This window comes from Dicentrarchus labrax, unplaced genomic scaffold (genome assembly GCF_905237075.1).
Source record: "Dicentrarchus labrax unplaced genomic scaffold, dlabrax2021, whole genome shotgun sequence".
NCBI classification, from domain to species: domain Eukaryota; kingdom Metazoa; phylum Chordata; class Actinopteri; family Moronidae; genus Dicentrarchus; species Dicentrarchus labrax.
Window position 1 is genome coordinate 21,069,907 of NW_026136705.1, and position 27,156 is coordinate 21,097,062.

At 38.6% G+C, this 27,156-nt stretch overlaps 2 protein-coding genes across 3 annotated transcripts; one reads left to right on the plus strand and one right to left on the minus strand.

The window, feature by feature from the left end:
* The first annotated feature begins 74 nt into the window (after positions 1-74).
* Positions 75-15,105, plus strand: LOC127364525 (adhesion G-protein coupled receptor G4). The gene is made up of 32 exons (XM_051402139.1): positions 75-130; positions 442-527; positions 1,157-1,284; positions 1,426-1,663; positions 2,448-2,738; positions 3,046-3,143; positions 3,351-3,412; positions 3,584-3,635; positions 3,919-3,944; positions 4,539-4,693; positions 4,801-4,959; positions 5,083-5,156; positions 5,245-5,312; positions 5,418-5,460; positions 5,870-5,892; positions 6,159-6,307; positions 6,443-6,572; positions 7,484-7,584; positions 7,917-8,121; positions 8,206-8,371; positions 9,212-9,358; positions 9,486-9,611; positions 9,718-9,763; positions 9,856-9,959; positions 10,471-10,592; positions 10,933-11,201; positions 11,290-11,404; positions 11,681-11,759; positions 12,133-12,334; positions 12,985-13,086; positions 13,738-13,902; positions 14,575-15,105. Exons 2-32 carry the CDS (start codon positions 449-451, stop codon positions 14,709-14,711), a joined length of 3,861 nt encoding a protein of 1,286 aa, XP_051258099.1. The 5' UTR covers positions 75-130; positions 442-448; the 3' UTR covers positions 14,712-15,105.
* A 697-nt stretch (positions 15,106-15,802) lies between these two features.
* On the minus strand, positions 15,803-26,507 carry adad2 (adenosine deaminase domain containing 2). 2 transcript variants are annotated; one of them, XM_051402142.1, is made up of 11 exons: positions 26,409-26,507; positions 25,277-25,442; positions 23,822-23,963; positions 23,106-23,238; positions 21,847-21,975; positions 20,032-20,179; positions 19,569-19,739; positions 19,030-19,241; positions 18,206-18,440; positions 16,264-16,396; positions 15,803-16,095 (listed from the first exon to the last, which is right to left on the minus strand). In XM_051402142.1, the coding sequence occupies exons 2-11, from the start codon at positions 25,426-25,428 to the stop codon at positions 15,985-15,987; spliced, it is 1,566 nt and encodes a 521-aa protein (XP_051258102.1). In that variant the 5' UTR covers positions 25,429-25,442; positions 26,409-26,507; the 3' UTR covers positions 15,803-15,984. The 2 variants fall into 2 exon arrangements, with proteins under 2 accessions (XP_051258102.1, XP_051258100.1); XM_051402140.1 differs by having other exon boundaries at positions 20,032-20,182.
* Positions 26,508-27,156: the final 649 nt, after the last annotated feature.

Genomic DNA, 27,156 nt, shown 5'->3' on the forward strand with positions numbered 1-27,156 from the left:
TATGCCTCACTAGTCTCATTTTTTCACCTGCACACAGGTTCAGACACACATGATGTGTGGACCAATCACAGCAACACTACACTGGTCTACGCTCCACACACAGTCACACCATCTTTGTTTGCAGATACAGGTTTGTAGTTCATCTTATGCTCCGTCTCAGAGCTTTGAGGTCCTCTTGCAGTACTAACTATTGCTGCTGTTGAGAGTCTGGACCACGTTTTACCTTTAGAGATCTCTATTGCTTTGAGGATTATTGTATTTATGCAGGTAAGTAATTCTTCAGTTCTTTGAATGGTGTTTTAAAAAGTCATTTGTTTAGGTGAGTAGAACTCAAACATATTTTTAAAGAAATAATTGTGTTGTGTTAAATATCTGTAAACTGTGTCTTATTCACTTAATGCACAAAGGGTCTTACTAAAATCACATAAAACTCTTTTTCAGATTTGTGATGATTTTTCTTCTGAAATTCCTGAAAGTGTTTATCACTCTGTCTCTGCTGAGCGGTCCTGCCTCCACTATGGAGCGAAGTAGGTATACATTTTAAAATGATATCGTCAAAATACTTAAATATGGTAATATAGTAATAATTCATAGTTAGGGTTATACAAGTGTTAGATGAGACAATCGACTCTGGAACCTTTGTGTGTGTTTTCACATCACAACCTGCGTGGCTGATTTTACAGTTCTGTGAGGAAGTCACTGCGTTGATCGTAAACAAGTCAAGAATATCTAAAACAAACACGGTATACAGTAGTTAAACAGCCACATGAAGCAGATATGAGAACTTAAGCCGAGCCATTAATCTCCAGCTTCCATAGACTGGAATTCCCATTTTTCCTGAAACATTATTAACAACTAATTCAACTAATTCAGTATTCTTAGAAAGCACATACAAGGAACAAAGAAGAAAACAATTCGTTCTTCAATTTAGTGCTGAAATCCTTCATCAATCTGTCCATCGACAGATTAGTGTAACAACATGCAATCCGCAACTACTCCGCTAAGTGCCAGTAAATCCTGCACACTGGTCCTTAAAGTAAAATATTTGCCTAAAATCATCAGCAGCTATTAAGCCTTACTGTACTGCTGCTCTACAGATCTATTCTGCTCTATGTGATCTGTGTTAATGATCTTCTGTATACTGTGTTTCTGTCAGTCTCTGGATTCAGTCTGTGGGGGAACGTGGCTGATTTCAACATCAACTGCAGCCACTGGAGCCTAAAGCCTCAGGTCTCCATCCCGGCCCTGCATGAGCTCACGGTCTGCTTCAACCTGAAGTTCAAGGTAGTGATGAAGAATGTCCTTTAGGCCACTGCACAACTAACTCCCAAGTCTTAGTTACACTGATATAACTTTCAAGGGAAAATGTATTTAAGGGGCCTTCAACATTTTAATTATGTTTCACATTTCATCAACCATATCTAGGTCATGGCTTCCTTACCATGGACCGCCTTCATGTACCGTCACCCCGAGCTTAAGTATCCTGAGCTGGGCTTGGAGGGAAAGTTGGGTCATTTAGTGGTCTGGCTGTTTGGGACGAAGTGGACTGCCACTCTGGTCGACCTTCGTGTGTCAAACTGGTACTCACTGTGTCTGACCTGGACACATACTAAAGACAGACCTGCCCTATACATCAATGGCAACTCGGTGGACATCAAGGCAGGTGGGTTTAATAATAGACAACTGGTTTAGAAGTTTACGATCTTTATAAGGTGGCTTATTTTTAAGAGATGCAAGTCCCACACCACAGTATTTTATTTTGTGTTTTATCTTATGGTCTGTTTTTATTATTATATATTTCTACTTCGCACAACTATGTATTATATTCTGATGGTGCTCTGTTACCATATTTGTTTTCTATGTTATATGTTCTTGAGCTGCAAAATACATTCCACTTTGAGGGGCATTAGATTCATATTCTATTCATGCCGGGTTAGTATTTACATTGGGCCTTAACTAAATCCATCACCTTGGTGAGATACAAAAAGACCAAGCAGCAGCATGAAGATCATGCAAGGAAGACAAGAGGTTTTTTTTGTGCTACGTAGCCAACGACTGATGACTGATAGTGGAAAGAATTTTATAATGACACTGAGAAGCTGAGAAGCTGAATTTAATGTGGATTGGTCATGCCCAAATCACTCATCTGCTTACTGGAGTTAGTATTAGGGATAGAACCAATAGCAATCGTATTGGATCCATACAACTCTAACTGAATGCAGGTTAGATAACAGTTTAGCACATGTACCGACATTTTCATTGTTGCCATTGCAGTGGTAATTACTTGGAAAAAAGATGATTAGAGAGTCCATTGTCTTCACATTGCGCTCTTTTGGCTCTGAGGCAACTGACAACTATAGGGTTCTTGATGTTTCAGGTTCAAACTGTGATAATAAAATGTATCTGACCCTCTTTTAGCCACACTACCCTGTTTTCTTCCTTCCTAGCTCACGATGTGGAGACAACTCCTTCCATTTCCCCCTCGTGCTGCAAACTGGCCCCCAATGGAACGCTTACTCTGGGAGCGCCACACATCCTGGTCAACGGGAATATCAGGATTATTCCATTTACCGGTCTGTTGATGAAATTATCTCTGTTTCGGCTATGGGGGCGAGAACGCAGCAAACAGGAAGTGACATCGCTTAAATGTACGGAGGGAGACCTGGTGAAGTGGGAAGGGGGCGACTGGGACATAACTGGGACCTGTGCTCCGCTCCCTGATTCCAGCCTGGAGTGTGGTGAGCCAATGAAAAACGTCCTTCACATTAACTGAAACACATTTTTTCCAGTTTGAAGTAAAATGCTTCGGTTCAAATCTTCTGAACAATACATTTATGCCACAGACAACCTTTGTAATCATTGTATTTTACCTCTGTACTAATTTCTTTATCATAATGAAAGTTTGCCATGAAATTAAAATGCTTGTTTAATTTATAGTAGAAAATTATGGCAAAAATACTTAACTATGAACAATATAATTGGTATACGTTTCATTTGTTACTGTAATGTACATGTTTATATACTCACTCTCTGGCTGATCGGCAGAGTGGTCCATTTACGAAGTGAGACTGATGTTTGTCATCTTCCGTTACGATGGGAACAACACTGAGCTCTACACAGTCAGAGATATCGCACGTCACTGGGTAAAAAAAATAGATAAAGATTTTATCAATTTAATTGTACAAACTGACTGAAAAGTGTTATGTTACACTGAAGTTGATTATTCTTGCAGTCACTTTGTGTGTGGAAATGTCCGTAAAAACTACAGAGGTGTTGGGTTGGATTGTGTTATATTGTACAGGTGATATTTTGTGGCCGTAAATGCTCTCTGCCGTTTGTTGTTCCTGCAGCTCAGAGACGTTCTGCCGAGCAGTATCTATTTATACAATGTGTCTGTGTTTGAAGTATCCAGGTATGAAGAGATTCATGTTTACAACACTGACACGACTCAATGTATTTTGTAATAAAATACCAATAAATGTAATTTTGTGCCACATCAATTAAACCTTATTTTATAGTATTTGACAGAAAGGGGGAACTAGGGGACCATAAACATACAGAGTTTCTCTGATCTCTTACGCAGATCCAGTACAGACGACGACAGCCTTGTAAAAACAGCACATGAAGACGGGCGGGTAAGCAAGCACATTAGAGCCTGATCAATCAACAGATATTTGCTTACTGCTGATAAGGCTGTAGTGGTGTACACCTTGGGCGCCAAGTAACAAGATATTGTAAGTGCTCTCTGGTGGACATATAGTATTTGTCCACCAATACTATATCCAATATACTGTAAACAGATTTCAAACCTTGATATTGGTATTAACTGAGGCTCTAAAGCATGTAGGAAATGTTACCATTGTAAGAATAATCTATTTTTAATATAACTTTAAAATCTATGTGTCTTTTATTCTTCAGGTGCGGTGGGCTCCCTCTAATAACAGGTAACATGGTTCAGGTTTACTGTTTGGTTTAAAAAAGTCCAGTGTGTGACTATTAGGAGGATCTATTGGCAGAAATGAAATCTAATATTCATAGTTATGTTTTTATTTGTGTATAACCGCCTGCATTGTGAAAAAGAATTGTTTTGGTCACCTTAGTGTGAGTTGCAATCTGAAATGACACCGCTAGATGCCACTAAATCCTACACACTGGTGCTTTTATGATTTCAATTTTCTAAATATGATATAATCTGGTGATCTCTGGGATATAAGATGGTCAACTATAAAGATGCAGTATCAATTTGGAAAATGACCACAAAGCAAGGAAGAATTTAATCAATAGTCATTCTTTCTTGTGAAAAAGTTTATATTGTTTCTTGTTTTTAAATTCCATATTTTATATTTAGTTTTTGTTTTATTCTCTCGTTTATATCTTGCTGTTATTTATTATTTCTTCCTTCTGCTGTTTGTTATCCCCCTTGTGGGGTTAATAAACAGATCTTATCTTATCACTCACTCTGGTTAAACTGCTCATCACTCATGTCCACAAAGAGGACGGAAAGTAAAAACACTAAAACACTATGTCTCCCCCTGTAGGTTCAACTGCCTGGTTCATGTAACCATTGTCCCCAGCTTGGATGTGGCAGCTGTGAAAAAAGAGATGCACACGGAGCTTGGGCGCCCTTACGAAGACCCCAGTGGTCTTCTACAGCTTCTGATTGATGCAGGGAGCATACACACCACGCCTGTTGGTGGGTGTGTGTGTGTGTGTGTGTGTGTGTGTGTGTGTGTGTGTGTGTGTGTGTACACTTTGCAGAAAAAACAATTCTGTTCACAATAATCTTTTTCCTCTTTCCAGAAAGTTTGTCCGCTGCCACCATCAGCCCCACTGATGTGGTGACAGCGCCCTCTCCAGTCACAACCACATCATCCATTACAGCCACTACCAGCACCACAAGTCACATTACCAGTGCGGCAACAGCTACCACCTCCACAACAAGCCCAGCAAATATCTCTAGTTAGTTTTATGATTTACACTCACAGAATGCTCTCCATCACAGTTTTGTGTGAATTATAAGGGGATTTTATTTGACTCTACATATGGAAACTTATTCATTGTTTATTCTGATCTCCTCTGCAGAGCTGTATTTCGAGGTTGAAGTGAATATTTCCATAACAGGCGACTGTTACACAGAACAGACTCTTTCCACCTGGGTATGACAGAATAGTAAGCTCTTTCAGTTCTAGGAATGTAACAGATGTGGCTTTACCTGTCTTAAATGTGGCCTCTCACTCTCCGCAGCTCAACTCCAGTCTACCTGATGAAATGATGATGGTGCTTGACCTCCAGCTGCTCCCCAAAACTGAAAGGTGCAGTACATGATGTAGCTGGCACACCATCAACTCACCATCTATTTCCATTAATATTTGATCTCAACATGCACAATTTGATTTTGTGACTAATCTCACTTCCAGACATGATCCTAACCTGCAGTCAAACCTCTCTGCCTCTGAAGAAGTAAGTAAACATACAATTCTCTCATGTCAGAATATATGAAATCGTTCACAACTTCCGTATGATGAGAATCTTATGAGCTGTGTAAAAGCTGTTTGATGGGGTTTTGCAGATTTTGGGTTCTGCAGCTTGACGCCAATATTCAACATCCCTAAAAGAATAGTAACACATTTAGAGAAATTATTATTATTCGCATGACATTTGCAGACAAGGAAATTACTGAACGCTATGTGGCAAGACGACTAGATTTCACTGGATTAATAGACTTAACATTTGTTTGCACTATGGCTCAAATTTATTCAACTGTAATGCAAATCCTGGAATTGGTTTAACTTTTGTGTGTCCTGTCTTGAAGTGAATCACACTTTCCCTCCAGTTTTTAAGCGGTGTCAATATTTTAATTCTTTTTCAGGTGTTCATATACAGAGTTTCGAGGTATGGATCACGTAGCTCTACAAAATTTCACTCAGATCAAGAACATATTAAACAGAAGTTAAATGAATACACAAAGTCAAAGACACACAATAAGGCAAATAATGAAACAGTTTCGGTATAACGGGCTGCTTATCACACATATTTACTGTTTCACACAGCATCCTAATTTGAGTGGGACATACTGGTTTAATTGAGCTCTTTAATTTATACATCAAATATATCATCTTGACTTTTACTGCTACAATTAACTCTTTTACTATCGGCAGAGAGCGCTGTGTTTTCCAGGTTCAGGTCATGATGTCGTCAGACACACAGGAAATGGAGAAGCAGATAAGATACCTGCTGCTGGTGCCTTATAACAATGGATCCATATCCATCTCCACAGCAACCGAGGACATACAAATCAGCCGCATATGTGCGTAAGGTTCAGGTTCAGTGCAAGATTACACACAATAAAATTTACTGATAGACTTTAATTATTTGACTTTTAAAAAGTGATATTAAATTCTAGACTTTATTCTTAATTCTAGTTGCTGTCACCCTGTTTTAGTGATATTTAACTGCAATGCTGAAACCCACCAAACGAGGAAAGGCCTGTTTGGGTGGCTCGCCACTTCAGGAGGGGAAAATGCATCACTCCCTTGCCCAAAAAACCCGAGCTGGTACGCCACCCGACACTGGTGAGCGTCAGACAGTTCATTCATTCATTCATGCAAAATTTGCCATCAACCATTACGAGTAAGATAACTAACTGGGATGTCTTTCGTATGTGGGAGAAATTAAAACAAATGTAGCATAGTTCAGTGTCAGAATAACCAAAAAGAATATTTCAATTAAATAATAATATTGAATATTATTTCATTTTAAATAATAATCCAAAGATTATTACTGTTACTACTACTACTTGCTACTACTATTACCCTAATTAAGATTTACTGAAATAAGGCTGTTACATTTCAGATATTTTACTTTAGAAGAACCAGAATAAAAAAAACAACTTGTTTCACATCCATTTGCAGGGCAACTTCTTACAACTTCGCAAGATGTGATATTTAATTTGATCATCAAAGGGCTGGTAGAGCTCCACTTAAATCATTCAAAACCGAAATAACTGAAATGTCTAAATTAATAATAGCAAAAAAATGCCAAAGAAAACATTAAGAGTTCATGTATTTAGCTGGTTGTCAACATGAATATAACACATGACTAAAAACAGGCGTACTTGGGTACTGATTACATCCGTTGGTAAATATTTAAATGGCTGTCTTGATGTGTTTAGGACTCTCTGTATGTTGACTCAGCATGACAATACTTATTGATAGCTGCTCATGAGCTCCAGGAGGCTGTGCTGTAAAATCATTAATCACTAATGAGTGGAGTTAACAGATAGGACAGGTAGGTAACCAACAACCAACAGCCTCCCAGCGTTTTAAGCTCTGTTTAAGAGATGCATTGTCTGCCAAAGTCTTGGGGTAGTATATAACAACTTACCAGAAAGTATGGACAACAAACATTTAGATTAGAATAACAGATACATGTGAAATGTGAAATACATTTTAAAAGTAATTTCCCTCAATCCTCTCACCGACAGTAAACTGTGCCTCAGCACCCACTGGATGGTCCCAGACCTGGAAGACTGTTCTCTAGTGGTGGAAACCATTCCTGATCTGGACCATGTCAAAGTGACTGCTGGTCTGTTACACACTTTTCACTTCATTTGTCCGTGTTAAGTTTTAGTTGCTAACATTCAATCTCAAATTTATGGTTCAAAACTTAATGTTGACGATCCAAAGAATTCATAATGACATATTTAAAATGCTTAAAAACAGATGCAGTCAAGTCAGTAGTGGGGTGTATTAATGTCATATGATGGTTCAGATTAACTAACATGGATTGACAATGGTGATTCCTTCCGTTTTGCACATTTAAATAACAACAGAACAAGTCAGGACTAATTCCATGATTGGTCTGTATAAAATCACCACCAAATACATTATTTCACAAGTTGTATAATTTATCTCCAGAGAACGCTCTGGACGTGGTGGAGATGATTCAAGGTTTACTAAATGACCACACCACACTCAACTACCAGGAGCTGGTCACAGTTCTCAACAAGGTGGAGGACATCGTCAACCTCAGTGTGGTCTCACCAAACATGGGCCAAGCTCTAATTAACATCATCTCGGACATACTGGAATCTGACAGCAACCTGATACCTTTTACTAACACGTAAGGATTGAAAAACTGAATCAAAAATCAAAAGAAATGTTCTTAACTTTCCTGTTTACCCTCTTTCTCTGTCTTCATGTCCAGTATCCTCAACATCACAGAGGCAGTGGGAGACAGGATGGTGGGCTACTCAGGCTCCTTCACCCTGGTTGCTCCGGCCATTGCAATCTCAGTGGTGGATGTAGTTCCTGGACAGTTTAGCAGTTTGACTTTCGGAGTGTCGTCTGACCGCGCAGGCACAAAGCCTGAGGTTAGTAAAGTAACAACCAATAACAGTCCTCTATCTGTCTGAACAGTCCATTCATTCGAAATGAATAGATCAAGCAAAGACATTATCATCACTTCGGACTCCTGGCTCTGACTGATTATAAAATATATAATATTATATTAGCCATTAACATGAGAAGACACTGAGAAGAAAAGGTGCGTCATATCTAATTAAAACCAGTATAAATCCTAATGTCACTGAAATTTTTAATATCACAATATTTATGGTATTGTGATGTAAACTTGGGCAATACCTATTTTCTTCATAATTTTTTGACATTTCACTGGGGTATATGGTGTACGACATTATTTATATTTTAAAAAAACAACAACAAACAAAACAAAAACACTGACCTGCTGGTAATAGAAATCAATGTATCATGCCGATCGTTTCTACTTTAACCAGTGCAGCTTTTCTAGCCTTTAAGGCACTGAAGGCCCAGAATCACCTCACATGATGCTCCTTAACCAATCAAATCTGTCCGACTCCACTCAGCGAGTGAGACACACACACAGCCTGTGTGACACAGCGGAGACGAGACAAGGCAGTGAAGAGAGCTTTTAATCCAGAATGGACGGAATTTTACATTCTTCATTCTTCCCACGGCAATTATCAAAAGCAGTAATGTGAAACGCCACTAACCTTTATTTTCTAGTTCGGAACAAATGAACTGAATTACAGGTGTGAAAGCACCCTCTTCTCTTCTTGTCACGCACAGTCTGCAATGAAAGAATCAGAAAATATCTATGAGCGTTACTCATAATTAAAGAGGGCCGTGTCTGAGCTTAAAAGAGAGTAAATACATTTCTCTTTATGTTGTAGATTTTTATCAACAGGTATCCCTTCAACAGCACAGTGGCTTTCATCTCCCTGCCATCCGTCCTGCAGCACAGCTTCCCACAGAACAGCTTGAACCAGAGCCCACCGAGGGTTACGTTTCAGTTCTACGGCATCCCGATGCTCTTCAGGGTACTACTTTGTATGACTCCTTAAAGAAACTGGATAAAACATGTAATTCTATCAGAATATTTAAGACATTCTCGAAACATCAGTCCTTGTATTTATACTTGCACATGCATTTTGTTATTATTTTCAGAGCAGCCAAAAGGGGCAGACCCTCAACACCTTTGTGGTGTCAGCCAGTGTGACCAATGTCAGCTCGCCTATTAAAGACCTAGATCAAGATGTCAAAGTGACACTCCATCATCTTATACCCAATACAGTAGGATCAACTTAACATAACTAACGTAAATGTAATGAATTAATTAGTTATTAAGTGAGTAATGCCTTTGATTAACAAAAGCATTTCATTTGCATCTGTGTTAAAGCTTTACAAAGACGTACAGTGTGTGTACTGGAACTTCAATAAAAACAGTAGGTCCTGATTTAAATGGTCGCTTTTTTAAATATATATTATAAAAGCTGGATGATCTTGTGTGATGCTAAATGTCTGTGTCATCATGTAGATGGACATGGAGGCTGGGATGACTACGGTTGCAGAAAATATAACAGCAGCTCTGACTACACAACATGCCTGTGTGATCACCTCACACACTTCGGAGTTCTTCTGGTATACGTTGTATTTTTCTGTTTTACCCTTTCCTGGAAAGTGAACTTTGGCCACAGAGAGCCTGCAGCACATTACAAAGTTTTGGTAATAGTAAGGACAGTGGCAGCAGCAGTATTAATGTAGCAGTAATGGTGGTTCTATGACTTCACCAGCAGAGGGCGCTCAAAGCACAATCTATATAAAAATGAATTACTATCAAGCAAAGTTTGTCACAAATTCATTATTTTTGATGAGCAGAGGTAATTGTGGGATGTACTTCCTGTTCTCTGGGGTTTTTATAGATTGCAATGATACTTTAAATCAACATAACCTAAAGTATATAGCTTTAAAATAAATCCCACACAGTATATGCAATACAGGTGATAGAGGGAGCTAGTTATTTAAGAGTTTCACTGAGAGAATAGAAAGATCTTTATGCTAGTTTGTACTAGGTAGTAGGGACAGGAGCAGTTATTATTACTGAAGAGACACACTATAACCAATCTCTGTGTGTTTGTGTGTGTGTGTCTAGGATGTCTCCAGGACTCAGGTGGACCCGGCTAATGAGCAGATCCTCACCATTATCACCTATGTTGGTTGTGGAGTCTCATCATTGTTCCTGGGAATTACTGTTCTCACTTACACAGCTTTCGAGTGAGACTCCAACCACCGAGTTACATTTCATAAATGTTCTCTACTTGTCATACACTGTGTTTAGATGCTGCCTGGTAACCTGTTGATAAGAGATGTTGGCACTAATGCAGATAGATTTGAACACTATATTTTTGTGTCCGTACTGAAATACCCAACACTTTGTCCACACTAAAATAACAACTAAGAAATGTGTGTTAGACCAAGGCTAGTATTTCTGGAAAGCTTCTGGTATGTGTTTAGTGATTCTACTCTATTGATCAGTGTATATACAGTGTTGTGTATGTTTGCGTTTGTTGTGTCTAACCTTTCGTTCTCCTCCCTTGTTTTATCTCCGTCTCAGGAAGCTTCGTCGAGACTACCCTTCTCAGATCCTCATCAACCTCTCCCTGGCCCTGCTGGGCTTGAACCTGGTGTTTCTGGTCAACTCCTGGCTGTCCTCCTGGGGTCTACATGGCCTTTGTGTGGCTATAGCATCCACACTGCACTACTTCCTCCTGGCGTCATTTACCTGGATGGGATTAGAGGCTGTTAACATGTATTTTGCGCTCGTCAAAGTCTTCAACGTCTATGTGCCCTCTTATATCCTAAAGTTCTGTGCTCTGGGATGGGGTGAGTTGTGCTGTTGACTGAAATATTGAGACGAGGCTATGAAAAACTCAAACATGACACAGTTGAAGTATTTTAACTGTCCCTCCAGGGATTCCTCTGGTGATCTGCATCCTGGTGCTCACTGTGAACAGGGAGGCCTACGGCAGCCACCTCTACACAGATGCTCAGCCTGGCTTAAAGTCACTGGACAACTCAGACAACTTGTGAGTTTTTTTAGTTTCATCTTATGTTTATTTTCCATATCGTGATGCATTTTTGAAACACAGGGGATTCAATCAGCAGTGAGACTGACAGAAATATTTACCAGAAACTAACCTAACCCACTATAGTGTGGCACATAATGTGGATGTGCTCGGACAACCACAATAATTGCTGTATATCTCCCATCTCTTCACCTCCATTTCTCTTTTTGCATCAAACTCTCCCCCCTGACTCGCTCCCTCACTATCCCCTTTCCCACGTCATCCTTGTTCCCTTAGCTGTTGGCTCCAGGACGATGTGACATTTTATGTGTCTGTGGTTGCCTATGCTGTGCTGGTCTTTCTCTTCAACATTGCGGTAAATAATTTGAACATTTCATTAAAGTACGTATAAACGTCTACATCACACAAATGTTTTACTGGTTAATGTGTAACAGTAGTCTCCTAATTACCTTACTATTTTTTAGAGAGGACAGTTTTAGAAGGAATATCTACACTTATCAATTAGACAGCACTTATTTTTGACAATACTTCCAAAATAGTATACTCTACATTTTTATCAACTCAAAATAGATCAGGTTTTGAAGCCCATTTAACCTGGTATGACTCAGTATAACAATATGCAACTTATCCTCCATCCAAACTCCCATTTGAGTGCACTTATACTTATCTTTCCATTGTTACTTTCCTCTTATCTAACACTCTAAGCCTTCTTTTGACTCTTCTTTTAGGTTTTTGTGGTGGTTCTGATCCAGATTCGCCACATGCGAGTCAACAGCCCAGCTGGGACACACAGTGGACTGATGCATGACCTGAAAGGCGTTGCCAGTCTTACTTTGTTACTAGGACTAACATGGACTGTTGGCTTCTTTACCTGGGGACCAGCCAGAATAGTTCTGCTGTACCTTTTTTCTGGACTCAACAGCCTGCAAGGTTAGATAATTACTGAAAAGCATGCTGGATATTGAACCACTTATACCCAAAACAGGTGCCCTCAAATGGAGCAGAACAGGTGGCCTTATATAGCAATTAAGGGGCATCGATTATGCTAATGCTGAAATCTCACGTGTGGACCTCTTCATGAACAGGTGGCATTCATGTTCAAACGGTTGAAATATACAATTTAAGACTTAATTTGTGCAGTTACAGTAAGAGGGTTTGATGATTTTGTGTTCTTGTTATAAACCTCTATTACTTGTTTCTTCTTAGAAGAGGTCCATTGTGTTCGTAGCTGTGTTTATTTACTGAGGGGAGGGTTTGCTAACAGCACATGCAGTCTTCCTCAACATCCTACTTCATGTCCACAGTTCAAAAAGACACCACAAAAACTCACTGGTGAAAAAGAAGGAAATCAAGCAGAGGCTGAATGACGCAACTATTTCATAACTGCTTTTACCTCAGCTGTGCTTTGTTATATTTCTTTCTTTTGTATGTGGGAGCGACACAACAAAGGCCCTCCACTTGTTATTTCTTGGAGAGAAAGGCCTTGCTCAAGTGCAAAAAGTACACACCAGTCACCAACCAAGAACCAATCTAGTTCTCCAAAGCTCACGGCCATCATCACACTTTTGTTTATCTTTCAGGACTTTTCATCTTCCTTTTCCACTGTCTGATGAAGGAAAATGTCAGGAAACAATGGAGGATTCACCTCTGCTTTGGACGTTTCCGGCTTGATGAGTATTCTGGTACGATAGCCACACACAGTATGAAAAACATTGCCTGCAACTATATATATATATACACATACACACACACACACACACACACACACACACACACACACACACACACACAGTAGGCTATAAAATAACCTAACATACTCTCTGCAATCTTTTTTGGCTTTTGTTGCACTTGCAAAGTGACACGGACGGAGCAGAGAGCTGACGACAGAGCACTGTGCACAAAGGTTTCGTTATATAGAATAGGTGTGGGTGTATATGATGCACCGTCAGGTCCAGAAAAATTACATCCTCTGTACCTTTGGTACCTACAGTACTGTAGACGAACAAGTATCGTCAAGTTTTCACAGTTTTGGTATTGACTTGGTACTGAAGTATCGGTTCCTAGTACCATTGTCACTCTCCCAATCCAATTCAAAAGTAACAAAAACACAACAATTCTTATTTTAAGGTGATTACACAATAATCCAAACACACCTATAAATATTATTTTCTATTTCTGCCAGTAGATCCTCCTAAATCTTAATCTGTCAACTGGTACTTTGCAAAAGCTTGATTTCACCAGTTACAGACAGCTGCTTCCATGTAACAAATTTGGGTGTACGTCATTGTGTTTTGGTTCGTGATTTGTTACCTGTGTCTGGTGTTGTCATTCAGAGTGGAGCAACTCCGCATCAGTTGGAGTCATGGCCAAACCCAGAGCAAATCCTCCAAGAGCATCAGTGCCATCGGTTCACTCAGTCAAGTCCAGCTCCACAGACAGCACGTCAGCTTCCTCCGACTCCAGCCACAGAGAGTCATCCTGCAGGAGACCAAACCTGGGTGATGAAATAAAGCAGCACACATCCTTATTTAATTCTAACAGTCTTTCATCACATGTCAACACTGCTATCATTTTAGTACACTAACTAGCCAAAAAGATGACAGACAATGCAAAATAAATAAAAAATCTAATAATTATAATACAAAAATAAAAACACATTTGTAAAAAAAAATCTTTGAGAAATAAAAACAAAAAGGCTTTAGCTTCAATTATATGCCTAATGAGTTTCAGTGAGATATTCTTCATTTTGTCATTAGTTTATCTTCTTCTGACATTAAAGTCTTAATAAATTCCTTGATCCTGAACTATTGTAAGAGATTTAAGGTTGCAATTAAAAGCTGTAATTTATCTTGTTGCGATTCAGCCTTGTTCGTATAAAATGATCACAAATTTAGCCAGACATCACAGTCCCTTGGCTGCCAGAATCACAGTGAAGGTCACTGCATACATTAATGAGACTGCACTGACGTTCAATAATTACACAAAAGCCTTTGTAATTAAGCCAGTTTAAACACAACTAAAAGGACATATCTTTCAAAGGTTTCCTTCACCATGTGACAGCTTAATTTAAGTTTAACCCCAACTCTCAGGCATACGGTCTCAAACCACATATGAGAAAATATCTGTTTTTCACACCTCTAATTGTTAACAGACATTTAATTATCTTGCAGGCTTTTTTGTGAATTCCCTGGCTCTCCCTCGAGCCCAGAGTAGCCCATCAGCACCAGGAGCTCTGCCTTCCCAGAGGTGGATGAACCAGACACCTGGCTGGAGGAATCACTTGCTCGGCCAGCAAGAACAAGGATAAAACATGCATGACATACATATGCATTTGCCTACAGAGAATGCAGACATGCCAATCAAAGAAACGGTCATGAAAAGCTTTAAAACAGCAGCCTTAACACATAGTTCCCTTCTATACAAGCCACAGAGGTATGTAATCCATGCAGCGGAGAGCCAAATGTAACTGTGAGGCACCATTATATTCCAGCTTCATTAGATTATTTTATCAGGCAATTCTATTGTTTTTGTTTTTGCTAAATATTGTAAAAGAGCCTATAATTAAGAAGACATGAGTAGTTGCATCGGTTCCAAGGAGGAGTTGGTTGCCAAGCAACTGGTGAGTGGAGCCATGGTGACAATGAACCATGGTACCACACAGTTTGTATGAAAAAAATAATAAAATTTTAAATTTAAGATGATGCAAGTCTCCCTCCGTTTCTTCTTCCCCTCTTCCTCTGCCAGAAAATGTGTGCTTCAGGATTAACCAAATAATAATTCTACTATCATTCCCCGATCACGTTACAAAAACCACACCATCTTTGAGTGTGTGATCCAAAAGAGTCACTACATAATATATTTTAAATATACAGCTGATATTGATTGGGGTTGATCGGTAACACAATTACAATTAATTTTCATTCTTATTCATGATACTTAAATACTATTAAATATGGGGACAGGAGTCATTTAAAAACCTCAAACTACAGACGACATTACAGGAGTTAAAACTTTAAACTTCATAACGTACCTTTGGCTCTTCAGCTGCTGATTTGAGCTCCTGACCCTGAACACACTGGACTTGTTGTGGATAAAATTACAAAAACCAGAATAACTGTTAGATCTGTTAGTTTAAAACTATATGACAGTGAATGACAATTAACAGTAAATTATAAAACACAAAATACTTACCTGTTCATAATGCCTTCTCCATACCAGTGACTTTAAGTATTATTTGGTTGTTGCATCAACACAAAATACTTTGTTAATCAGTACAAACTTTTAACTACAAAACAACAGGGTGATAACGCTGCTCAATTCTACTTGACAGGGCAGTATAAATGTTAGTCTTCAACCAATATTTTTCCACCCACAACTCATTAAAACTGACTACTTCACTGGTGCATCACAGTAGGGTCGGTTTTTATTTTTCTCAAACACCTACACAAACTAAAAACAACGTTATACATAAAACTAGAATTACTGTTAAAGATAATTAGTGAAGTGCACTGAACAACAGCAAACAAAATCTCAAGAGGAACTTGGATAAACTTTTCCATGGCCTGTTACTGGCAGCACATTCAAGTGCCAAAGCAGTCCACCAGCTTTTTTGAATTCCAGGGACCTGCATCGTTGTTCAGAAACTGTTGCTTGACCAGATCTTTTACTGTCTGGTAGATGACGGCTTCCACCTATAAAACAACAAACCATTTTTACACCATCATGCGTCACATCTGTCTAAAACTGCATTGAAGCAAAGCACTACACATTCACCATAACCATACTTGATAGTTTGAGAGTACCAATGGTCTGGGACAGAGCACTGAGCATTCACGTAACCATCTATAGTTGACACACACCTTGACGCTGTGGTAGGTGGGGAGATCCAGCAGATAGCTATGCCCACCCAGCTCTGCAACTCGACAGAAATAACTGTAGAGGGCCCTCTTGCAAAGTCTGCTGGAGAAGCCTGGTCCACTCACAGATGGAGAGCTGGAAAATAGTGCATCAGAACCAATATTCCAATTAATGCTTTCCTATACATATATACTTATATGTGTGTGTGCATGTATATCTATATACATGTACATATACATATATTGTTTTATATATTAATGTATTTGAAATATACTAATATAAAAAAATTCAAGGAAAACCCTTATTGCAAAACATTAACCTCAACATTTCTCACCAAAACACAATGCTTGTGTCCTTAAAGGTCTAACACATTTGTTAAATGTATTTTCAACCTCATATGAAATATTTAGCAAAGCCTCGTTTTGAATATTTAACTTTTTACATTCATTTTGGTTCAATGGATCAGTTTTCTGCCTTCTTAGTCTTGAGATTCAGACATTTTATCCAGCTACAATATCCGAATAGCCGTAGCTGCCTGAGAAATAATGGCACCTTCTTGTTTACTGAAGATGTAACCTTGCTTTGTAGTGTGTGTCACATACACATTCCCCACCAAAGAATCACAAAGAAGCTAGTCAGTTTATTAGCAGCAGTGAGAAGTATCCACTCTTAAGACCAAACATTGTAGATGTAAAATGTGTGTTCATTCTCCACAGCATTTGGTGACCTGCTCTGAACAATGTTTCCACCTCCAACAACTATTTTGGAGGATGCGGTCTCTGCTTCACAGGCTCAGCTGTGCTCAACATAACAATGTGTTTGGCAAGACAATTCTGCTCCACTGTTTATAGCAAAAACTGTGTGGTAAGTGTGGTGTGACTGAGTGGGAGAAGGAAGGGTTTCCTGCAAACAGCACTTACTGCTGCTGCTAAGCAACTTCCTGGGGGAAACCCTGGGGTGGACCCCTGGGGTACCAGACCAGTAGTGAGAGCCATGGGTTAGGGGTGATACTAAATATGACAGCAAAGACAAAAGCTGGCACTGCAAATGGCTGTGCAGGGTGACTGATATCAAATAATTTTAAGATCTGATTTACAATGTCTTCAGCCCATTATATCCTCTGAAAACTTTTTATTACTAATACATTCATATACATATACATATAATGAATTCTTCTTGGCAAAATTCAAGTGATTTGAGCTCAAGCCAAGGTTTTTAGGAAGCAATTAATTGCTTCACTGGTAAAAACCATGGCTAAAAGAAGCCAGGAATAATTGGTGTGCAACTTCTACTTCACTAAATTAAAGTAGCCTCATGTGGTCTCCTTTTGTCTTCACACTATAATTTAGGAGTTTTTTTTCCTAGCAGGTGTTCCTGTCATTCTTTCGATTCTTCAACTCCCCCTGCACCCTTTGTCCTGTACTCTTGCCTTTAAATATATTTTCTTCTTTCATTTCCTATTTATAGTATATTGTTTGGAACATGCTGCAGAGCTCATCCTGACACGTTAAACCACGGTGTCGCCTAAAAACGAATAGTTCAGCCTGTAAGACAGAAGCTGAAGTATGCAGCAACACTGCGAGTGCCAAGCAGAATCTCACATCTATTTTTGGCTGTAATCTGTACACAGCCTCCAGTGAGAGCCACGTCTGTGTCACACTCTAGTTACTGGACATCAGCAGTTGTCTGCAGCTCTAAAACCAAGACATGGCAGGAGCCCCAAGCCTCAATGAGACTGTCAAACAACCAAACGGCATCAGGCTCAGCCAGTAGTTCTATTATATCCCTGGAAGTGGCTGCAGAAGTGTAAATGAGGTAAGCTATAGTCAGTCTGCATGTGTACATGACATCATACTGGTCCAATATTTTTGATGCAGGATCAACACATGGCACTTCTTAAAATTAGTTAAATTTGATTTCTGGTACAGTGTTTCTGCATCTTACCCATCAATGATGAAGCCCTTGCTACTGTCCAGAACTTCTATATCCTTGTCTCCGAGGCACCAGTTGATGCTGAAATCGTCATGCCGTGGGGAGGCCACGACTGGTCCCACATAGTCACCACAGAGGAAGAAGATGTCGTGTTTTTTGTAGGACTGCAGCAGAACGTCTTCCAATGAATCACCCAGTCGCTTGTTGGTGATATCAGACACTTCCTCATTAAAGCGATTCTGGCCCCCTAAATAAAACACAACAATCTCAGTAATTCTTAAATATCTGAGGAATTTAAAAACACACAGGTGAAAGAAATGAATCCTTGTAACATTTGATATTTAAAGTGTGTAGGAGAAACTGTAGAAACATGCAGGTTCAACATAGCGGACTCCGTAGAAGAGGATCTGCTCTCTCTGTAGATGAAAACTCATTAATCTTATTTTAATATACACTAATGAAAACATAGCTATCATACATTAAATTATATTTCCGCCAATAGATCCTCCTAAATGTTACAGACTGGACCTTTGAGTGGCCGTTCCCATTAAATCTAGTAGTAATCATTTTCTCAACAGCTTCAGTTTCGTCATTTCAAAAAACATCTCACTTACTGTTTATGACGGCATGTAAAATTATACCATCTGGATGTAAAATACCAATTACTGTTAACAAGACATGACAAGCTAACTTTATTTAGTTAGTTTATACATTTAGTGGCATCTAGATGTGAAGTTGCAGATTACAACCAACTGAAGGGTTCCTGGAAAGTTATTCCTTAAAAAGAGTGGGAACTCTGTCTAAGAAATCAAGTGTATCTGCTAAAATGTCTGTACCTAGAACCATGCTGGTGATGTAGAGTGGCTGGATGAAGTGGCTCAGTAATGCACCCTGAACTCCAGTGACAGTCCAGCGACACAACTTGTCACTGCCAGACATGCAGCAGACTTTTGCACCCCAGTGACTCGGGTCAAGGTAGGCTACAGGGACCAGCAGGCCCTTGGCATGATACTGCAGCTTCATAGCTGCAGTATTATTCAGAGGGCCCCTAAACAGGACAAAAGATTGTATTTTACCCATTTAATTATTATAATTACAAAGACATTTCTACAGAAACACAAACCATAGATATTAAACTGCTGTAAGGTTTAGTTACAAAATATAATCATTTGCATAAAGCAGCAAAATATGAATTAACTTAAACATTTTAGTGTGCCACTATTATAGTAGTCAAACACACTATTTTGGAATGAAATTCTTAATTATTATCATCCCAAGGCATTGCACATACATGCTGCAAAATACTGCAACAAAGCACATAGGACAAACATGTATATTGAAACAATCAAAAGAAGGGAATAAGAGACTGCTGTACTTGAAGTAGAAGTTCTTAGCTGCTCCTTCAGGACACTGGTTGGTGTAGAGATGCAGACTGATCTTGGGTTTGAGCTGAAGCTGGTGGCTGTCTGCATTACTCTCGAAAATACAGTTCTCCTTGGCCCTTGGATCCACATCAAAGAACAGCAAAAGCTGTTTGTACAGAAACCTGAACACAAGCCAGAAAATACCATTCTCATTTTCAGCTACACCTGCACTTTAAATGCACCCGTAGCATTATCAATGGCACAAGAGCCGGAGCGAGCTGATCCAGGCTAACAGCTCTAACAAATGATAGGAAGGCCTGCCATGACCTCATGAATATTAATAAGAGAAAGGCAATGTTTCTAAATGTTTTTTGTAAATGTATTTAAAGTTAAGATGTAGAAGAGTAGGAAACGTGACAATTTTGCATGAGCTGGTTCTTCAACGTCGCTGGAAGTCATATTAGCAGTTTGTACCTCAGGAGAGCCCGTCTGGCAATGATGATGGCGTGGCAGTCATGGACCATTGTCCCACTGTAGCAAAGCCACTTCCTACAGCATGAACGGCCAGCTCCCAACGCCACCACTTTGTAATGCTCACATGGACGACCACTTGTATCCAACACTTCTATGGAGGAAATTAAACATATTTTCCTGACAATGTATTATTAACTTTGTTGCTTTAGTTAAAAGCAACCACTATAGACAGGGCGACAGACAGACATATGATTGACATGAAGAATTATGTGTGAATGGCATTTAACTATGAGATAAACCAGAGTTACAAGTGATGACACATGTTTAACAGTACGTTTTAAAAGCCTGGATAGAATATAAGAGACCCAGAAGCAAGCAGAGTGAAATGCCGTCGGTTTCCATTCAAGCCACAGCTTCTGACTCAAGGATTCACAGGTCATAATCAGAAAGGTTTACTTGAATAAAAAAAATAAATAACAGCTCTCCAGCATCAAAATGTCAAACTCGTGGTTGCAATTGGCAAGTAAAGCGCCTTTTTTCTTCCTTTTAATAATAAACTAAACTTTCTGCCTACAAAAAGGATGACTAAACTCAACTTTCAGTAAGGCATTAATGTAATGTTTCTCTCAGATTTTTCCTTAAGTAGTTTTAACATTAAATGAAAGTTTTTTTCCACACTGTGCGTCAGTGTCATATTTATTTTCTGTATCTGTATATACAAATCTAATCTCTTTTTTCTGCCGGGTCAATGCCAGGCCCCTTAACTTGCTTCATCAATAATAACTTACCAGTGGTATAAGCCCAGTTTATGAAGTTCTACATATCTAAACATATCTACAAATATTCTCCATTCTCTTTAGCAGTGTATGTATACAGCAACACTGATAAAAAAATATTTTATTAAAAATGAAGAATTGAACTAGGGATGCACTTTGCAACTACTTATTATCATGATCACAAAACTAATCTGATACCACTTTACAGCAACCTGACATTAACCTCGCTTTAGTTGAGCAGGTAACATTCATTTCAAGACAGTGGTTCCCAATCTAGGGGTCAACAAAGCTTCATGCGAGGCTTTCTTGACTTTAAAAAGATGCAAGAAAATGTAAAGACTAAACACATTAGGTCTATATAACAGCATTTCATTTATGTATTTATTTCTGCAAAGAAACACAAGCTATATTCACTGCCTCGTTCTCCATTCAAAAAGTACAGTTAAACAACCAAAGAGCCAACAGAACAATGGCCAAGCATCATATAAAACTGAATTTTTCAAAGAAAAAGACACCTATTAAATAGTTACAATTGGTAAAAAAAATAAAAAAACACATAATACAAACAAAATTGTACAAAATATTCCCTAAAAATATCAGGAAAATTCATCTCTGAGGCAAGATTCACAAGACATCATCTGCTCAGAATTCATCCAAATCTCTCGTTTTACACAAACTTATTATTGTTATTGTGTTCACTATTTGGGTTCATTGTACAGTTTATCAGTTGTTCTGTACTGTTATTGGTATGCATTGAAAATAATATGAAATACCCACAAATATATGTTAGGGGTCTTCAGCTTAATCAATGATAGAACGAGAAACGCTAAAGGAAAAAGGTTGGGAACCACTGTTTTAAGATGAACAATGACAAAGGAGTGCAAACTACGCTCTGGTAAACTGTCAAAAGAAAATAAAATGTTTTCAAAGTCACTGTTAGAACTGTATTGGTATTACAGATACATATCTTGTATCGGCAAGTACCCAAATGTAAGTAACTGAAAAGTGGTCATTTTACCAACATACCTAAGGTGCTTACCTCTTATCAAGACAAATGCTGCTATGTGGCTCTTACAGCCTTGGAAATCAGGACACATCTTCAGGAGGCTGTCAAACTTCTCGCTACTTATCACTGCCATGTGATTCTTGTGCCAGTCAGTTCGCCAAACTAGAAGAAAATAAAATCACAAGACCGCTATATAATCAGGGATAGAGTGTCTTTTGGACATCACCATGTAAGTGCTGTTCTGAAAGCCCTTTCAAATTGCAAGTGATAAGAAGCAGTGCTTGCCTTGAACATTTTTATGTGCTACTTATTGCACTTAGTGTACCTGTTAGTTGATTTTGACTAAAGATTTTTGATGCTTTGGTTTTTGTCGGTGACAAGTCATGAAGTGTTTTTCCATATTTCCATGTTTACTCTGAAATGTTCCTGAGGTTTTGAGCTGTAAAATGACAGTTAAGCAGCACAGATAAAAACTATAATGTATATAGGTTTCCCTTTGTAGTGTATTTCTGTGTATTTCTCTTAAATGGTTTAGTCAGGCCAAAGTATACTTTTACTTCTAAGCTCAATGTGCAGAAATGCAGTAACATATTTTTCCCTTTTTATTTATTACTGCTGCCCATCTGCTGCAACTTGTATTTTAGTACAACAGTCTGGCCAAGTTCATTATGAATGAAGCACACAGTCGTCTACCTACTAAAAATCTAGTTACAGAAACTGTTATTGTAAATCCTGTCATAGTCAACCAAATGCATATTTTCATCTAGTGCTATTTCCCAGATTGATTTCGATGTTCATAGAGGGCTTTTTACTTCAATCACTTGTCTTGGCTGGTCACAAATGAGTGTTTTGTTTTGAATCTTGGCTTCTTTGTCAGGTAAAGCCTTGAAACCCTTTTTCTTGTTGTGCCCTCCTAAAGCACATCAAATCAAATAGCGTGTGTCTGTACATGTTGAGTGGAGTGAATGGGGAGTGCAGTGTTGTGCTTCTACAGCTTTTCATTACACAGCATTCGTTTCACAGAAACTTTAGTCCAAAACATCTTACAACAAGTGCTTTCAAACTCCACAGGAGCAAAAGCTTGTTTTTTGTTTTTCTCCCCTAGAAATTAGAAGTGGTAGTATGTGGTGTTGAGGTCTGAAAGAATGATTTTGTTGGAAGATTTGTAATGACGCCACTGTTCTGACTTCAGCAAAGAGTGTACTCCACGACTGTATGACCAGGCCAGAGAAGAGCTTTGACCGAAAAAAGCGTTGGAAGCCAGTGTGAGACTGTGACTACTACAACTGCACCTTCAGTCTTTGTGCTGCTGTCTGGATTCTTGAAGTCCTTGATCTTGTCCAGAAAGAGCTCTTCATCTAAGAGTATGCTTTCAGCGGGCGACATACCAGAGAGAGAGTGTGCCGCATCATCTGAGTCTTCAACCTGAGAAAAACAAAATAATTCTGGTAAAAAATATGAACTGTGATTTCCTACTCTTATCAACCTTGAACCTACTTCTCTAGTGTTAAATTAGGAAAGCATGTTGTTGTCAAAGACACTGTCAGCACATGTAAACATGCTGTTGCAGAAATAATGAGACAACCATGTAAAGTGTGAGATTATCAAAGCCTAAATGACAAGGTGGCTGCAGATGGTTTTGAGCCCCTCTGTTTTGCTGGATAGTGCTATCAAGTACTGCTATACTTGCCAGTTAAGTAATCTGCTGTTAATTATCACAGATGTTGAGATTTCACTTTGATGTTAGATTTTCAAATATGGCTTGATGCAGTTATTTATTCCCATATCATTTTAGGTTCTCTGTGAAGGACACCTTCCACATGAAAGCAGTGAATTGCACATAAGGTTTTCCCCCAGGAAAGACTACTGCAGAGTCTGACAGACGCTGATGGCATCTCACCTTTTGTGATAACTAAGTGAAAATAATAATTTTAAATATTGCCTTTGTTATGCAGCAGCTACAGTAAGTAGTGGGCAACTCCGACATTACCTCTTTCCCTTTATTTACCTCATCTCCCAATAGGATGTCGCCAGAATCAAGTTTATCTTTGATGGAAGTCCTCTCCATTCTGGGTCCGTCACCTTCTTCAGAAAGAGAAGCCTCTTCCACTCGGTCATGGTCTCCAGAAGCAGGTAGAGTTTTCCTAGGACTTTAACATAAACAGTGACCAGATCTAAAAGAACACAACAGTAGATAAACACTAAATAGTGAAACAACATGTCAAATTAAACACAGCTGCTGATTTCTTTAGGTTTCGATCAATAGCAGGAAAGCAGGAAAGAAGGGTTAAGTTAGAGGGTGAGATTCAAGAGCAAAGCATAATTACAAGGATCAGCGGTACCTAATAAACCATTTTCTCTACCTGCATGTTTAAGTGGAAGCGTGAAGGACTGGCCTGCGGACTCACAAATGAGATCCAACTAACACATTTACATTTAAGGCATTCAGCTAAAAACTTTTCAAGGTTTTTTGATGATATTTTGGTCTTTAATTGAAAGTAGAGTTTGATAAGTTTATAGTAGACGGAGAAAAAAAATGAAAAAAGAGGATGAATAAGGCAACAAAGGTTCAGAGCACATCAAAATTAAGTACATGACGTGTCACAACCAAATGAGCCAGTGGGCCGTCCACTGTCCTGTAACTGTGGGTGCACGCTCATTAATGAGCCTCAGTAACTGACAGTGTGCATGTACCCAATTTAAAATGGACACACACTCGCCAGAGGGCTCCTCACCTGCCTGATCTGAAACCTCAGTAACGAGCAACCACAACAAAACAAAACCCAAACTGCTGTTGACAAAGACAGTTATAGTTTGGTTTTATTGAGGTTCTGACCTGAGATACGAAAAAAATAGTCAGTGAAACATAAAAATTATGAAAATGAGGCCCAACACAACAGCAACTGTGTATTTGTCATGTTTAAACACAGGGTTAATATGTCTTTATGTATTTGTGCTTAAAATTCAAGGAGAAATTTCTGCCCATCTTGAGACCACGAGGGTACCAGGGACCCATCTCTTATCTAGACGAATGCACATTTAGCGATAAGATGGTTGTTCTAGTTGTGGCCTTTCTCCATCTAATAAGTTATACCTGCTTAAAAGCTATTCTAGTCGGACCTCTCGGGTCATCTGGTTCTAATATACTCACTCAATTCAAAATCCAGAGAAGCTTTGCCTTGCAATAATGTGCAATACATCATTTGCAAGTGAATAGTCTATATGTAAGCCTTCCTGTGTATGCTTATTGTGAATAGCTATTATCATTATTACTGTTCATATTGCTATCATAATCATCTTTATTAGTATTCTTCCCATTATAAGTCTCTCTTCTTGTTTATCCTTTTCCTAATCTTCATGTAAAACACGTTGGGGGTTCCCCTGGGAATACAATGTGCTAGATAAATAAAGCTCACCTTGCCTTACCATAACTGCAATACAACACTGCCATCTTTCTCATTACCTCAGCTCAGGAGCAGCGCTACCATCGGACACATCGTCTGTAGGTTGGACCCGAGGATGATGAAGGTGCAAGCCTGGCTCAAAGTCTGGCAGAAACTGAAAATTAGCAGCCCCTCTTCTCGAACTGTATTTAAATCCCTTCTGATCCGCCATGCTTTTCAACCCACCTGTACAAAAAAATGACATTAAGTTAGTGAGATGGTTGCAGCTTTTAACTGTGCCCTTGCAACCAAAACAAAAAGCCTAATTCTTTCAACTGTTAATTGTTGTTCATTTTTATTTCACATGGTGTCAAACCGATTAACTTCTCATAATGCAACTGTGAGGATAAACAACACAAACAACACACCTAACATACAACAATAAATTGCACAACAATAATTAAAAAAAAAAAAACTCTTTCAAAGATATATATTACTCCAAACAACTCTAAATTCATCTTCCATTTAATATACCAATAATTATTTGGTTCCAGTTTATTAATCCCGGGGATTTGCTGCTGTTATCTGTTTTCTATCACTCAATAGTTTACTATCTTTAGGGGGGTTTGGGGGTCTTAGTTGGACAAAACAGACATTTACCTAATAATTAAGATACTGTGGTGGGCACTAAATTAACTTAATGTTGTTCTCGGTACTTTCTGTTATTGCTAGACCAAATTATTTATTAAAAAGAGAAAAGTATTTAGTAAAACTGCCTGTTACTGGCCCAATATACACAGCTGCCAGTGAAGGTGAACGCCATTGAACGCCACACCATTGAACGCCATTGAACGCCACACCATTGAACGCTAGCTGCTAACGTTAGCTATTAACGCTACCAAGTGACACACTTGGTTGACTGAGATTAAATGCTTTGTCAGCGCCCAAAACAAATATGAAACGCTGACAAATTTCTGAAACTAAATATTTAACTAACCGTCAACTCCTTTGTTTTGTTTTCACCGCTCAAACCTTTAAAGTAAGCTTAGCTAATGTTACAAGCTTTAGCTTAACTTTAACGTGTTTTTGCTCAGACACGCAACTGTCCCCACTCCCGTTTTCTTTACAAGAAAAACAAACATTTCGCACTGCTTGTGTGAGATTAAACTATTTTAAGTTCCCAGTAAATCGTAGCTACATATCAAAGTTTACCTTCAGTCTGTAGGTGTGGACTTGAAGGAGTGAGGAGGTCGCGGTTGTGTCCATCTGTGTGAATCCAGAGCCGTATGGAGGATGTGTTGGGGAGTTTAACAGTGGAGGGAACTGAAAGATTAATATTGTGGTGCTGCAGTTAGTTTTTTTACGACGGAGTATTAGGGCCATACTCAGAGACAAAAAATATTTTTTTGGGGGGGGGAAATTACGAGAATAAAGTCATTATATTAGGTCTATGAGAATAAAGTCGTAACATTACGAGAATAAAGTTGTAATATTAGGTCTACGAGAATAAAGTTGTAACATTACGAGAATAAAGTTGTAATATTAGGTCTACGAGAATAAAGTCGTAACATTACGAGAATAAAGTTGTAATATTAGGTCTACGAAAATAAAGTCGTAACATTACAAGAATAAAGTCATTATATTAGGTCTATGAGAATAAAGTCGTAACATTCTGAGAATAAAGTCATTATATTAGGTCTATGAGAATAAAGTCGTAACATTACGAGAATAAAATCATTATATTAGGTCTACGAGAATAAAGTCATTAGGTCTACGAGAATAAAGTCGTAACATTACGAGAATAAAGTCATTATATTAGGTCTACGAGAATAAAGTCGTAACATTACGAGATAAAGTCATTATATTAGGTCTACGAAAATAAAGTCATTATATTAGGTCTACGAGAATAAAATCGTAACATTACGAGATAAAGTCATAACATTACGAGATAAAGTCATAA